At 26.2% G+C, this 15,405-nt stretch overlaps 2 protein-coding genes across 6 annotated transcripts; one reads left to right on the top strand and one right to left on the bottom strand.

Annotated features, from left to right (window-relative positions):
* Window positions 1-2,971: 2,971 nt before the first annotated feature.
* LOC117240612 (UHRF1-binding protein 1) lies at window positions 2,972-12,976 on the bottom strand. 5 transcript variants are annotated; one of them, XM_033506628.1, is made up of 19 exons: window positions 12,344-12,976; window positions 11,749-11,950; window positions 11,406-11,597; window positions 11,095-11,320; window positions 10,835-11,001; window positions 10,602-10,761; window positions 10,275-10,532; window positions 9,954-10,193; window positions 9,807-9,833; window positions 8,814-8,906; window positions 8,551-8,738; window positions 8,239-8,476; window positions 6,949-8,153; window positions 6,736-6,870; window positions 6,125-6,136; window positions 4,762-5,124; window positions 4,542-4,689; window positions 4,321-4,334; window positions 3,284-3,414 (listed from the first exon to the last, which is right to left on the bottom strand). In XM_033506628.1, exons 1-19 carry the CDS (start codon window positions 12,385-12,387, stop codon window positions 3,412-3,414), a joined length of 3,915 nt encoding a protein of 1,304 aa, XP_033362519.1. In that variant the 5' UTR covers window positions 12,388-12,976; the 3' UTR covers window positions 3,284-3,411. The 5 variants fall into 5 exon arrangements, with proteins under 5 accessions (XP_033362516.1, XP_033362517.1, XP_033362518.1 ...); XM_033506625.1 differs by lacking the exon at window positions 4,321-4,334 and having other exon boundaries at window positions 2,972-3,414; window positions 12,344-12,975; XM_033506626.1 differs by lacking the exons at window positions 4,321-4,334; window positions 6,125-6,136 and having other exon boundaries at window positions 2,972-3,414; window positions 12,344-12,975.
* An 856-nt stretch (window positions 12,977-13,832) lies between these two features.
* Window positions 13,833-15,315, top strand: LOC117240613 (ribonuclease P protein subunit p29). The gene is made up of 5 exons (XM_033506631.1): window positions 13,833-13,968; window positions 14,060-14,259; window positions 14,337-14,476; window positions 14,636-15,026; window positions 15,124-15,315. The coding sequence occupies exons 2-5, from the start codon at window positions 14,244-14,246 to the stop codon at window positions 15,258-15,260; spliced, it is 684 nt and encodes a 227-aa protein (XP_033362522.1). The 5' UTR covers window positions 13,833-13,968; window positions 14,060-14,243; the 3' UTR covers window positions 15,261-15,315.
* The last annotated feature ends 90 nt before the right edge of the window (window positions 15,316-15,405 follow it).

Raw genomic sequence — 15,405 nt, 5'->3', positions numbered from 1 at the left:
TTTATAAATATACACTTTTAATACTTAACGTCAATATTAAGTACATTACCTGTATTATACACTATTTGATTACAAAATTATAAAATAATTGCATTTAAAAATTATATGTTTGAATAAATATATATAATATTTAAAATGATGTGTTTCTTAAGCTAGAATTTAACAAATAAAGTTAAATATTGAAATATAGTTACTTAAATGCTATAATTATCACAGAATTACTGCAAGATAATAATTTTTTTAACATAAATTCATCGAAAGTGACAAAATTTATTCATAACAATATAATAGTTACATCCTAAAATATTCATATAAAGAGAAAACAGAAATTTGAACAATGTGTAATTAAATCGACTAAGTAGAAAAAATAATTTATCAAAATAAATACTTTAAAATCATTAAAATAACGTCTTAAATTTTATTTTATTATAAAGATAACTTATATTCAATCATAAAATTTTAATTTTTCGTATATTAAACAACATATAAAGCTTAGAAGTAATATATGCTTTATATACAACAATATAAATATTGTTTTCAATAAAGATATTTGCAGAAATCAAAATACAATAACAATGAAAAAGAAGCATTTTAAATTAATATTTTTAACAAACATATTTGATAAAATTATACAATATTACAATGTAACAAATATATAATATTTAAAAGATTCAAGCATTATTCTTTTAAGGACTAAACATACATAATTGTATAGTAAGAAAATAAAGATTTATTATAATTAAATTAAAACTTGAATATTCCGTTATAAGACATAGACTATAAGAACATATCAATGTTTAAACGTGATGTGTACATCAAAAATTTTTGCGTTTTAATTTTTTTACATACTCAGATATGTAAGATATGTACAGACAGCTATAAATGTACAGTTCATTCCACTATAATATATGTAACATATAATATATTTTCATAATAGACTCAAATTTTTCCCTATATATGATTCTGTGATCATGTCCCAAAATATTTTAATTTAGCATATTGTAATAAACACAACAAAAAATTCTTTAATCATAAAAATTTAATATAAAATTTTAAATACAAGATCTTAGAAACATAACATTTTACAAAATAAAACATAATAAGTAGAACTTACATTTAATCATAGAGATAAAATACAAAAATTTTAATCTAATCGAATAGTTAAATATCCTAAGTAAACAAATATTATACAACGAAATCAAGACTTTTATGTTCTGCATAATACTTAAGTGTAAACAAATTATTCTTCCAACATCTCATATTAATGTGAATTAATTAAAAAATTTTATTTTACTTTTTTATTTTAAAAAAACTGACACTAAATTTAATAAATTTGTTATAGTGGAGAAAACTGTTTTTGTTTTCGTTTTGTTTGAAAAAAATCAGATTTTTAAAATAAAAAAAATCTAACTAGCAATTGTCATTAATACACATTAGAAAAATACCTCACTGTTTTGTAACAAAAGGATTGGCCAGCAACCCATCCTGGAAATTAAATTTATTGTAACATACAATGATAAAATGTCAAGATATCACAACATACAATATGACAAAATTATTAGTCCACTATAATACACTATTAATTTTGGTTTAATGTATCCAATATTATTCATTTCCAAAGATAAATATCAATTAATGCATATCTTCAGTTTAATAGAAATACAGGAAATGACACAGGAAATAACATCAGTTTTACAGTCTTATCAAAACATTTTAGATTATCATTGTATATTGTATATTATAGTCAGTTTTATTTTTATCACGTAACTGATTATTAAATCACATGTATTCACTCTTATACACATCTTATACATATACATTAATACGAACAAACGTTCTTCATTGATTTTAAGCTAGACAATCTATCTGGTAGGCTCAAATAATTTATCATTCAATATCCATTAATATCTTACATTTATTATATTACTTTACTGTATTTTCTCATTCCTTTAAAAGTTGCCTATGAAATTCGTCAGAACATTTACGATGAGAAGAACAAAAAGCATTGGTAAAAAATTTATATTCAATTCTCTGTTTTCATACTAGGTAACAACCACTGCTATAAAACCAAACATATATTGCAATAATTTGACTAGCATACTATAATCTATCATGTACGTTTTATATCTATATATGCAACAAATATGTATATATAGATATTACATAATATTTATATATTATATACATAATATATTAATATTAATATATAATTAATAATTATATATTAAATATAAATAATAAATTACATAATAATTCCATTATATTATCTATTAATTAATATATTATATATTAATATATATAACTAATTTTGTGTTGTGTGTGTGTGTGTGTGTGTGTGTGTGTGTGTGTGTGTGTGTGTGTGTGTGTGTGTGTGTGTGTGTGGGCGCGCGTGCGCGCAAAATTATTAACAACCTCATATATACATCACGTTTTAACACGTGTATTATCGCATATCATAAATACACATGTATGTATCCAGAATATTCATTCCACCAATCTTTTCTTTATTTGTTTCATTAATGAAAATGCTAAACACTGACTACTATTGCCATTATTTATCGCCTTGTACTCGCTCATAGTAAAAATCAGTATATTTCATGTAAGTGCATCTTATATAACTGAATGTTATCTTAATGATTATTGAATAGCTTGAATAGATTTGAATAACTATTCAATAGCTTGAATAATGACTATTGAATAGCTAAAGGCAATTACTAGCATAAATATGATAGACAAGATAATATACAAAACAAGTAAACTCAGGAAATTTTTGCCCATAACATATTATAATAAATGTGTTATTCAAGTTTTCCCTTTATAAGACTTAAAAGTCAATGTAACATATTAAATTCGTATAGTAAGGATCCAAAAGTTCTAGTATGACATACCTTTCTCTCTTTAAGTTAAATATAGATGCTATGAAGACACATAATTCAACTGTGTAAAATTTCACTTCTAATAATATGAAAAGTAATAATTAATAAAATTATTATTATGACTTATTCGAACTACAACATTTGGAACAATCAAAACAACTGGTATGCTATCTCTTTGATGACCAAGATGCACGAGTAGCACTGCCTGGGCCACTTCCAATTATTCGATTTTGAAGTTCTGTTATTGTTTCTTGCAAGGCTCTTTTCTCTTTCAGAAGCAGCTGTATGTCTTCTTGTGCTGCACTTAAATGAGATTTGATTACAGTAGATTCTTCTTTTATACGTATTAATTTCGCATTTTCTTCTGATATTTTCTCCAAAGCATTGAGACGACGTCGAAGCTGTTCATTATCCAATTTCAACTGTTTACTGGACTGTCTTAAAATATTTAGTTCCATTTCATGATTTATATTCTCGACTATTTGAGTATCACTGCTTGTGAGTGTTACAAGGGAATTACTCCTGCTCAACAAATTTACTAGAAACAAAATGTTTAAGTTAGATTAATAATAGAGAAATGTATAGGAAAATATTTTATAGTGATCTATAAAATACACAAAAAAGTTGTGCTTCTAATAAAAAATTACTTTTAACGAATTAGGAAATTAAATATTTTTTATTGAACATAGATGGTGAGTAAACAATATATATTTACTATCTAAACTATTTGTGAACAATAAGCAGCGTTATAAAACAATGTTTTGTACCTTATATGCAGCATGTCCAAAAAGGACATGTTGGGGCAAAAATGTTAGGACAAAACTTATACTACATGTTAACGAGGTCAAGTAGATCAAAAAATTTATATAACCTTATGTCCGAAAATGCTTTATTAAAGAGTTATAAGCATCAAAAAATGGTTATTAATTGCTTTGACAGTTGTAATACATGTTTGAAATTGCTTCTGTAAGAATATCAAGGATGCAAATCATTCATCGAACTAATGATTGTTGAACTCTTTCGAATATTCCTACTATCGTAGAAATAGTAGTAAATATATTTGTGTCTTTCTGCAATTCTGTATAATGAATCTTAAGAACTACTTTCTCAGAAATCTTTGAACACTCATAAGTCTTCAATAAAATACTTTTGGTCATAAGTTTACATAAACTTTTCATAACTTTTCATAAGTTTTGTCCCAACCTTTCTGGACATTCTATATGTTATTCATTCATGCTAATTTATAAATTGCATTAAAAATTTTAATAAGCATACGTGATAATAAGCAGAAATTATTTTCTTTTGATTTGAGAAAAAATAAAACATGCCTTTGCATAATTAAATGCAAATCTAAAATTCTATTTATTCAATGTCCTATTAAACAATATTATTAAAGCAGTAAATGCTACTACTATTTTTCTAATTGTTTTGTATAAATGCTCACATTAGAAAGGCCGTCTGAATGCACAGAATTATACAATGTATAACATTAATTTTAAAAAAGTAAACAAATCTTTAAATAAAAGAATTTATCACTTACATGTATTTCGAAAACCTACTATATTATAAACTTACTGTACAATACTATATTATACACTATATATCTTTCTTGTATGAAAATAATAAGTGGCAAATAACAAAACTTCATTGTACATTGTTACCTACCAACTGGTTCGATATGAAAAACTCCATTTGCATCTCGTACTATCTTAAGCTTTGCAATATTCAGATCTATAGGAATTGGTCCTGGCGAAGTTATATTATTCGGTGGACGATCTTCATTTAAACGCAATGATATATTCTCCAGATATATCTGTAATAAAATAAAAATGTTATGTAATTAAGAATAAAGTTAAAAGAAATAATACAATAAAATTTAACATACCTGCAATGGTATCGGCCTAGGTATAATTTCATCTTCAGTTAAGTCTGTAAGACCACTTATTGAACTCATAGACAAGGCCATAGATACATTAGTAACTTTAACTTCTAATTTATCTTCAAACAAATCCAAAACACTTTGTTTGTTATGTACATCTATAGTAGTATCTACCTCTTCCTCAGCTGTAATATCTTGATTCTGATTTAAGTGCATATTTTTATTCCTTATAGCTCGACTTGCTTGAGACAATTTCCAAGAATCTGACTTGCATTTTAAATCATGATCCAAACGTAGTTTAATACATGATCTACAGTTAGAATCTGAAGGTAATTCGACCCAACCTCGTGATCGTGCACTGAATTTTGTCTAATAAACAAAAAATATTAAAAAATATATGTATAACATTTAACCTATATCATAATTATAATTTCTACTATGTAATAGAATTACAATTCTTTTATTTTGTAATAAATTCATAAAAATTTCAAACTAAGCTATAAATGTGAAATTATGGAAAATAAACTATAAAATCGTTGAAGACTAAATTATCATTTGCATATATTAGATAATAAGAACAAATCCTTAATATTAGCTTCTTTATAAGCATACTCTATATATATTTCCATAATATGTAATTAAACATTTAAATACAAAAGTTGCATATTGTTAACTTTTTCTTATTAATATGTGATAAGTTAAAAAATTTTAACATAAAAAGCTACGAAAACTTGTTTTATAAACAAAGCTACTTTCATTTCCATATAATTCATATAAAATACACATAATCTGCAATCGCATTTGAAAGCTTTTCAAGTACATTCCAGCTAAGCATTATTTCATACCATGCTACATGAACTTATTACACTTTGAGTACATATACATATTATGAAAATAAAAACTAAAAAGCTTTAAACCCTTCACATAAAAGTAAAAGTGTGTACTTTTGAAATGCTTACATAATTCGTTTGTATATACAAATAAAAAATAACAATAAAATATTAACTGCTAATTATGCAACTTAATAATGTAATAATAAACTTGTATGTAATTGTCACATACTCTACAAATTTATCATTTGCATATCAATAATCACTTATCAATAAGGATTTACAAATTATCACCTAAATCGTCAAATATTTTCCTTTAGTTATTATATACTAGTTATATTTTAGTTATTATATACTAATCTAAAAAGCTAATCTATACATTCACAATAATCTTTTTTAACTGATCAATAGGATAAATATTTATATATATGCAATTTGTACAGCATAGTGACATAATTAATTCAAAAGAACTAGACATGCAATAAAATGTACATAGTACAAGGCATTTAATACGAAATATATGAGTACTTTGCCAATACCTTTCTCTTGACCTGCCACAAGTGCCACATAAAAACATTCACAAGAGAAGGAGAGACGCAGGAGAAGCATGCAAAAAAGTTAAAGACAAACATTGTATAAATATACATATGTAATAAAAAATGTTTATAATGTATGTGATATAAAGCTAGAAATAAAATCAAAAGAGTTTCGTGGCACACGAAATATGTAACTAGGAATAAAATATTAGTCATGAATACATTCCAAGTTTATACAAAAAACTTAAATATTATTTGAATAAGATACTGCATTACTATTTTAATGTAATCAAATTTCATACTCGAAACATCTTAACAAATTTTAACATAAGTTTCAGAGCAATATGTCCTCTATAAATGGTTAAATTTGTATTGGTTAGAAATATATTAAATCTGTACACAATAAAAAGCACTTCATATAGTATATAAAAAAAGTTTAAACTTTCTAATGAAATTATTGTATGAAAGAAACACTAAAGAATAATATATTTTTGATTGCAGCAATATTAAAAAAACCTTAGTATTTAGATCTATTTAATAGATTTAAAATAGCATATTGTATGTAATCAGCAAACAGGAAATTTATCATTTAGATGAATAGAAGATAATATTACCTGAAATTCATCCCATGGGATAGATGAACATTCATCATTACCAATATTTGAAATTTGAACTTTAATTGATGATGCATATCCAAGAGATTGTTGAATAAATTCAACTTTAGATAATTTAAATGTTGCCATAGATACCTAAAAAGGATTATATCTAATCAGGATATTAAAGTTTTCAATTGTATTACATTATTATATTATGTAACATAGACTTACAATATCCTTTCGTTTACACACACTATCCATAGATTTTTCACTCTGAGTATCAGGAGTTTCTTCAACTACTTCACTAGCTTCTTCTACTGCTGTTATTCTAATTGAATTATCAACAGAAAACATTGTATCTAATTTTTCTTGATCTTGAAGATTAATTAAAACGTAGTTCTCACTGTCAGAACTAACATCACTTCTTATAGATACAGTATCACTGCTACCATCTTCTGGAGAAGCCTTCAAAGCTGAATCAATTGATGTCATCAAATTACTTAACCCTTTTTTCATAGAAGAGAGACCAACGTTGAAATTATTAGGAATGAATGGTGTATTTGAAGACGAATCTCCTTTACTATGCTTATTTGTAGCATCAGCATTATATCTTAAAGTAGGCAATGATTTCTCTTCTTCTACAGTAATGCACCTTTTATCAGGTGCTACATTTCTTATCTGCATATTATTTTCGTGTTTATTGGTACCATTTTGTTTAAAAGTCACAACAGTTTGAGGTATACTAGAATGTATAAAATCCATTGACAACATTGATGATACGTCACTTTGTGGCGTTATTGTTTCATTATTTATATTAATCTTTTTACTACTGCTCTCAACTCGTTCTGTACTTTGCCATGGAATAGACGAACCTGGAATGTCGTCTGCTATGCTAGATGAATCTGGCATAACGGATTCCAAATCACCTCCAGAATTTTCTTTACCAGGGGTATGCGACGGCATGACAAATGTTACTTCTACTTGTGGTATCAATGCACCAATAACAAGTGAACTACCACAATCAATCTTTAATATTTTATTAGAATCAATATTTAGATACGTTGCCATTTCCGATAAAACTTCCGATAACCTTAACAAAAACAAATATTGATAATGATTTATCTGGACGCTAACTAAATTGCTTATGTATGCAAGACCATGAATGTCAGCAGTAGATTTATTTTCTGATGAATCTTTCTCTGACGATTTCATAGACATGTAACACCATAGAGTTAAAGGAAATGCATCAAGGAACGGCACAGGTCGGTTTTGACCGACCGCACGAGCACCAAGAAAATCTCCCCAAACGGGTTCCAAATTACAACACCATATGTCTTTAGCTTCAGTCCATAAAAGCTCCCGGTGTAATTGACGAACTAATTCGTTTACAGAATTACTGCTAAAATTAGGTGGTGGATATCGAATATTATCAGTGCCTATAATAAATAAATGAATGTGAAATATATGTATCATACTTTATAATAATAATGTGAAAAATATACTTGTGTACGAAACTTTTACCTGCGCAATGTGCCAAAAATTTATCTGTAAGAATATGAAAATCATTCGATCTATTTGGAAAGTCTGTAGCAAAAAACATCTGTCCCATTTGAAAAGCATTTACACACTGTGCTAAATCTGCTCTTGAAGATCTTTCTGCGGATCGAACATTTGTTATTGACGCTCTCGACGTCTGTATGTGCAAAGACTTTGGCCTATCCTTCTGATTAGGATAATCTTGTTGGCTTTCAAAAACTACCTGAAGATAATAAGTATATTGGGGGTACAGTAGTACAAGACTTTAACCTATAATACAAATGTCTTAGTACTTGCCCTTGGAAGTATAGCTTCGATTTTCACATCAAAATACATTAAATTAGTGGAAGTATATGTTGATTGTTTATCCTTATTCATTAGAGAATGATATAAATTTAATGCAAATGAATTAAACCATAAGCAGGAACAGACATCAAAATTTACTTGGATAGGATTCAGTTGTACATAAAATTTTGGTGGTGGCACTAAACAATTATAAAATGGATGAAGTTGTAGATTAATTTAAAATTTGTTAACATGATAATTATATGTTTACTTACATGGAAATGTAATATCTCCAGGATAATAATAATATGTAAATTCAGCATGAACAATTGTAACATCTTCTGGAAGACAAAATTTGTCTCTGTCACCTAAGCAACATAAAAATATTTCAATAAAGTGTAATAGAAATGTAAATATATTCTCCAATAACATACATGCGTTATGAATATATTCCATACAACAATAAATATTCATATGATGTTATCTGTTACATATTACAAAATGCAAACCACAATGATTGCATGAAGTATAACCATTTATATGTATCTACACAACATAGTCCCTAGGATCTGTAAGATAAATACAACAAATTTTTTTATTGGAAGCCTTCTTAAAAGACGCGAAAAATTATATGCTTCTTTATAAATGATTGAAATTTCAATTACTTAACAGAATTATAATTTTCTATATTTTTATAATTGAAAAGCAGTAGATAATGTTAAATAGAATAACGTTCCATTTGAAATACTCGGAAAGTATATTACATAATTTATTACTTATTTTTTGAATATTTGTAATGTTTTTTACATACTTCGTTTTTAATTTTCTTCTTAGAAACTATAAAATAAATATATAAGATTATTGAATATTACTTACAACTGCAATAGAACTGATACGTATCTTTTAAAAGAAGAACATAAAAAAGATATTTAAAAATTTTGATTAAAATATTTGCTTTAGAAAAGCAAATTATACTATGATTATCTTTTAAATATATTATAATTACGCTTCAGATTAATTATACATATATTAATTAATATATGTATAATATTTATATATATATAATAATAATAATATTCATATATTTAGAACTGCTGTTAAAAACGTTTTGTACTAAGTTGTAAATTAATGCTCAATAATATGATACATATAAGATATAACAACATAACACATGAAGCAACAAAACTTCTTAAACATGAAGCTATGTTTAATTGGTACTTATGATGCGATATTAATATGAATATACTATTACTGTTTGTAATCTGTACCTGTTGCATGTTTCTTCCTTGTTTGAGCTGTGCAATTATTAAACGAAATAATTATTGATATTATATGGAAGCTTTATATAAAGGATCATTTTAAAAAAATAAACCTAGTAAATAAATTAATTTGATCATCGTAAAACTTACACATACCCATAACAAATTCTTTTGGTACAGGGTTACGAGACGTTGTAGTTACTTTGTACAAGGTAAAATCATCTATCCTTATTATAATGCATGTCGTCATTAATTTAGCCAGCTGTTCCAAAATGTAATTTTTCACTGGATTACCACTAGGATGTTGCGACTTTTTTTTGTCATCAACAGTTATGTTTATATTTTGAGATTGATTACCCTTTTCCGAATTGTCTCCTAAACCTTTTGTGTTATTAACTAAATGAGAATAAGAAACAATATTTTATTAATATTAAAAAGACATGTTTGTGATTGACTGTTTACTTTTTAAAGACAAACCTGTAATGTTTCCTTGACTCCTAGTTAAAGGAGAATGCTGTGTTCTGCCAGAATCTATGAGATCCATAAACTGACTTCGAAAAGAACTTAAGGATTGCTGTAACCATTGGCTGTGAGGTGTAGCATTTTCTTTATATTTAGCCCAATGTTTTCTATCAGCCATTGCTAAGTGATATGGATAATAATCAACTTGAAATCTAACTAATGAAATTTGCAGTGCACCACCATCCTTTAAGTCGGGATGGGAGGATCTACCATCTAGGTAGAAAATAAATAATATTACAACATTGTTGTTAAAAAAACAATAAAAAATTTGAATTTACTTACTACCAGCATCATCACATAAATGTAAATCAATTCTTTGACAAAGAAAATGATATGAAGTTTCTACAACATCATATCTGGTAAAAATTTTAGAGATAGCAGTATTATATTGATTTTTTGTTCTTGATTGTTGAGATATTTGTGCTTGATACTCTGGCAATACCTAAAACCATGAAAATATACTTATCATATGATTGAAACTTTCTATTTTTTTTCCTAATTTTGCACTTACAGACCTCTAATTTTCTAGCTGCTTTAGTTTTACGCTCTAATACTGTAGCTTTTTCTATCAAGCCACCTAAAGAGTCAATAAAATGAAGTGCTGCTTTCAACTGTGAATCTGTTAAAACCCATAGGAGATCATCTAATATAAGAATCAGTCTTGATCCCATAACAAAACAATCTAAAATACAAATTCATATGTTATATCATTCTATCGTACTTAGAAAACAAAAGAATGGGAAATATATTTGTTACTTATTAAAATATTTTTAACCTGATATTCTTTTTTTAATAGTAATCCGACACCTTGCTTGATTCGTAAGTAAACGTAATGGCGTAAGGTTCTTATCTTTAGTACTTTGTGCCTCTATTCTAACTGTCTGCCATTCTAATTCTTTAAAAATAAGTAACTGTCCACGATCAGGATCTTTCACTCTAGTAGTCCTTAGATCACACCGTTGCCATGTTGCAGATTTCGATTCCACAATAATGCGATTCATCTACAACAAAATAATAATTTCATAATAGCTTCTAATAGATATGAAGGCAGATTTCATTAATAAATAAACCAATAACACTATGTACCTGAACTGAAGCAATGAATGCAGGACTTTTGAATGTAACTGATACAGTATTAACAGTCACTGTTATACCATCGATTACTTTATGTATAAAAGAATATTTTGCAGGACCAGTATATGAAGAAAGCCCTTGCGGAGAAGATAAATCTCTTAAATCTTCACATGTTTCTACTTCTATATGAACTTCGTCTAAACTCTATAAATATCAAGATCTAATCAAAATTTTATTATAACATAATATTAATAATTCTATTGTATTATGGAAAAGTATATCGACAAATAATTAAAAAAATGAATATATAAAAATGTACATAATTAATATGTATAAATAGACAGTTGTTATTTACCAAAAAAATAGGAACACTTCTTAATTTGGTCCATTGTATACGAAATGAAACTTTATTGCACCAAGCATTTGTTAATCTAAGCCATGACGGCAATTCTAACAAATCAGTTAAAACTATTTCATCAAGTTCTAAGTTTGTCAGTTCGCCTTCACCTTTAAATGCACTTAAATTTATTTTATCAGCAGATAAGTTCTTGGTAAACCTATAAATTTAAATAAATACACATAAACATCATATTGTGAATAAGAGACAATGGCATATTTCTTTTTTACAATAGATTTATCTCCTGTAAATTTATATATAACATATTGAAATCTGTTCATAATGCAGACTTAAGATAACATTTTTATTTATATTGTAATTTTAAATAATTATCTGAGACTTGTCATGTTAACAATTACGTTAATAATTGTGGATAAACACGAAAAAATACTACTAATAATTTAACGATAATAATAATAACGGTAATTAACAAAATAAATAAAATTGTCCACAATTATAATTTGCTTGTTCTACTTAATTAAGGGTGGTACAATTTTTAATTATACTGTGTAATTAATAATGAAATTTATTTAACAGCTTAGCGTGTAAATACCTTGATAAATGTTTCAATAGTTGCTTTTTTATTAATGACACCATTTTTTATTATTCTCAATTGATTTCTACGATGCCAAATATGCGTTTCAACATGGTTAATTTGACACTATACATTTACACCGAGCCACGATTATAGACACGGTCCGTCCATACATGCCACGATTGTCGACGACTTTCGACTCAAGTAGTCAGTAAGTAGACTACACTGCTAAATTTCTAGTTTCTTTCTTTAACTTTTTTCTTTAATGTCTTCCTCTCTCAAAGTTTCTAACTTTCGATTCTAAGATCAACAAAATATACCTAGTTACATTCTTAATTTTTATATTACCGGAAAAATATTACTTTAACAAATAGAGTATCGGCCTGTTCTTAATACAATAAAATTGATCTATTTTTTAACATATTTATTTAACGTTCAAGATGTTGTTTCAAGCATTATTTCATTTACATGCATCTGTGCATTACAGAATTAGCGTACAAATAAGGTTTATCTTTTCGTGATTTTCCGAATTATATCTTTAAGTGCAATATACAGGGTGTCCCAATAAACATGGTACAATCGAAAAAAGTGATTAATTCTGCTCTTGAAAAAATAAATAAAAAATGTAAAATAAAATTTTTTGATGTGGCGCTTCGCTTTCAATAAAATCAAATGTAAAAATTTGTTTAATATATGTAAATTTGTTTAATTACCGACAGTATGAGTAAACAATCAGTAGAAAGTTATTCTATATACGAAAATAAATAAAAAATGTAGAATAAAATTTTTCCGTTTCAGGAAAATAGAATTTGAACTTTGAATCGATCAAAAGCTTTTAATTTATTTGTAATCCAAGAGAAAAATAAAATTTGAAACTTTGAACGTATTCAGTTAAAAATTGGTTTAGTACACGCGTACCAGATAAATTTTCAAATATTATTTTTTTGGAAACGAATGAAGCATCCTATGGAAAAATTTTATTCTGCATTTTTGACCTATCTTCACACGTAAAGTAACCTCCTGTCAACTGTTCAGTTTATTTGTTGTCTTCAATACGGAATTAAACTTCATTATGCTTCTAGGCTTGACAAATTTCCAAACTCGATTTTTTCGAAAACGGAGTCATATAAACAAATTTCGACTTGCTTGTTCACGTAGAATCATAAAAGTAACATTCAACATTCAGAAACATTCCTTGCCAATTATATAACTATACCTCTTGATTGTTAGAACTCTTTATATAACGATATAAATAATATTAAAAAATATATAAGTTAAATAGATGTATAATAAACTGAAAAAATGTAAACCTTATCTTTAAATATTTACTCTTTAAAATTGGTCCACACATATCACAAACAATCTTATGACACACGGTGAAAGTAGACAAATCGTTCTACTTATAAGTTTATGAAAGAAAGGCTAAATTTGCATTCTGATAACTTTTCTTTTTCTTCAATTTCTAATACACAAAGAACTTATCATCTTTACCTACTTAGGAATAAATGAACCGTTATTTTGTTTAGCTGTACTCATTTACATGTCCTGCAATTTATGCTGCCTCGTTTTCGCAGATTTTTTGATTCAAATTTCATAGATTTTAGAAAGAAAATGTGTAGTGATATATATATTGACATAATTAAGTTAATACAGAAATATATCATTATATTTACATTTTATAATATTAGTTAAACATGTTTGAATTTAAAATAACCTAAAAAAATTTTCTTCTAGTCACCTAAGATGATTTACTAAAATGTAATATAATATACACGAGAAATTTTGAGGAAAGAACTGGAAATATAATATATTAACGTCAATAGTACTTTGTGTTTACGTTTTGTAATTCATCTATTATAATTTGACAAAGCAAAATAAATCTACTTTGATTAACTCATTTCTATTATTATTACTGATAATGGCACAAATAAATCGTACGTATCTATTAATTAAAAGATTAGTTAATATATGCTACTAATGTCATCATGATTAATTATTTTAACTGTTACAGAAAGCATATGTTTAACATTACCTAAAAGTATAACAAAACAAATTAGTACATGTGAAAATAGTGAACAATATATCACGAATTTTCTACAAAATGCATTGCCTTCCTCTGATACTGGTTCGGTAGCAGATGAATTAAGAAAGGTATGATAATAATAAAAAATATATATATATATAGAATATAAATATATAATGAATAAATGAATAAGAATTATATTGTATTACTAATAAAATTTGATGTATTGAACACTCATATTAATTACCAGAAATTTAAATTATGACATGATTATAATTATTTTACAGTCACTAATATTTGCTAAGCATAAAAATAAATGGAACAAGAAAAAACGATGTCAAGGAAAGTTATTAACTAGTAGGAAACGAATGCAGCTTGGTTTACGTAAGATTAGTTGCAAAAGTGATATGAAATATACAGCATTGTTACCATTAAATCAGTTATGGCTAAATTATATGGAACAAGTACTTGGCTTCAAGTTTTTTAATAATATTCCAAAAGATTCTACAGATCCAAATTGGGAAAATGTTAATCAACAGTTAATTAAAGCAGATTTTCATGGTGCTGAAATTTCCATTGTTGGATCAAAATGTCCCAGTTTGGTTGGATTAAGTGGCATTGTAGTTCAAGATACAAAAAATATTTTCAGAATTTGTGGAAGAGATAATATTATGCGAAGTATATAATTTGTATTTTATACTTTTTCTATTCCTTTTTATGTCTCATACTTTATTATTATTCCTTTATCCTATCATTAATTCATGTTTATTTTCAGCAATACCTAAAGATAATGTTATTATAAATATTTATTTAAAAAACATAAAATTGGAGTTCTTCGGAAAAGATCTTTCTATAAGACCTACCGAACGAACAATAAAAAAGTTTAAATGTGGACGTATATACGAACTATAGTGAAATCTGTTGTAATTTTTGTAAAATTAGAAATAAACTTCCTTTTTAATATGTACAAAATGATTAATATATAGAATATTTATCCCGCAAAATATTATGCTAGATGGGGCAATACCAATTTGCCCTACAAAAAAAGTGAAAAAAA

The sequence above is a fragment of the Bombus vosnesenskii genome, unplaced genomic scaffold (assembly GCF_011952255.1).
Source record: "Bombus vosnesenskii isolate JDL3184/JDL3185 unplaced genomic scaffold, Bvos_JDL3184-5_v1.1 scf7180000014816, whole genome shotgun sequence".
NCBI lineage: Eukaryota > Metazoa > Arthropoda > Insecta > Hymenoptera > Apidae > Bombus > Bombus vosnesenskii.
Note: the sequence above shows the minus strand (reverse complement) of the source record. Positions and strands in the feature narration are given on the sequence as shown.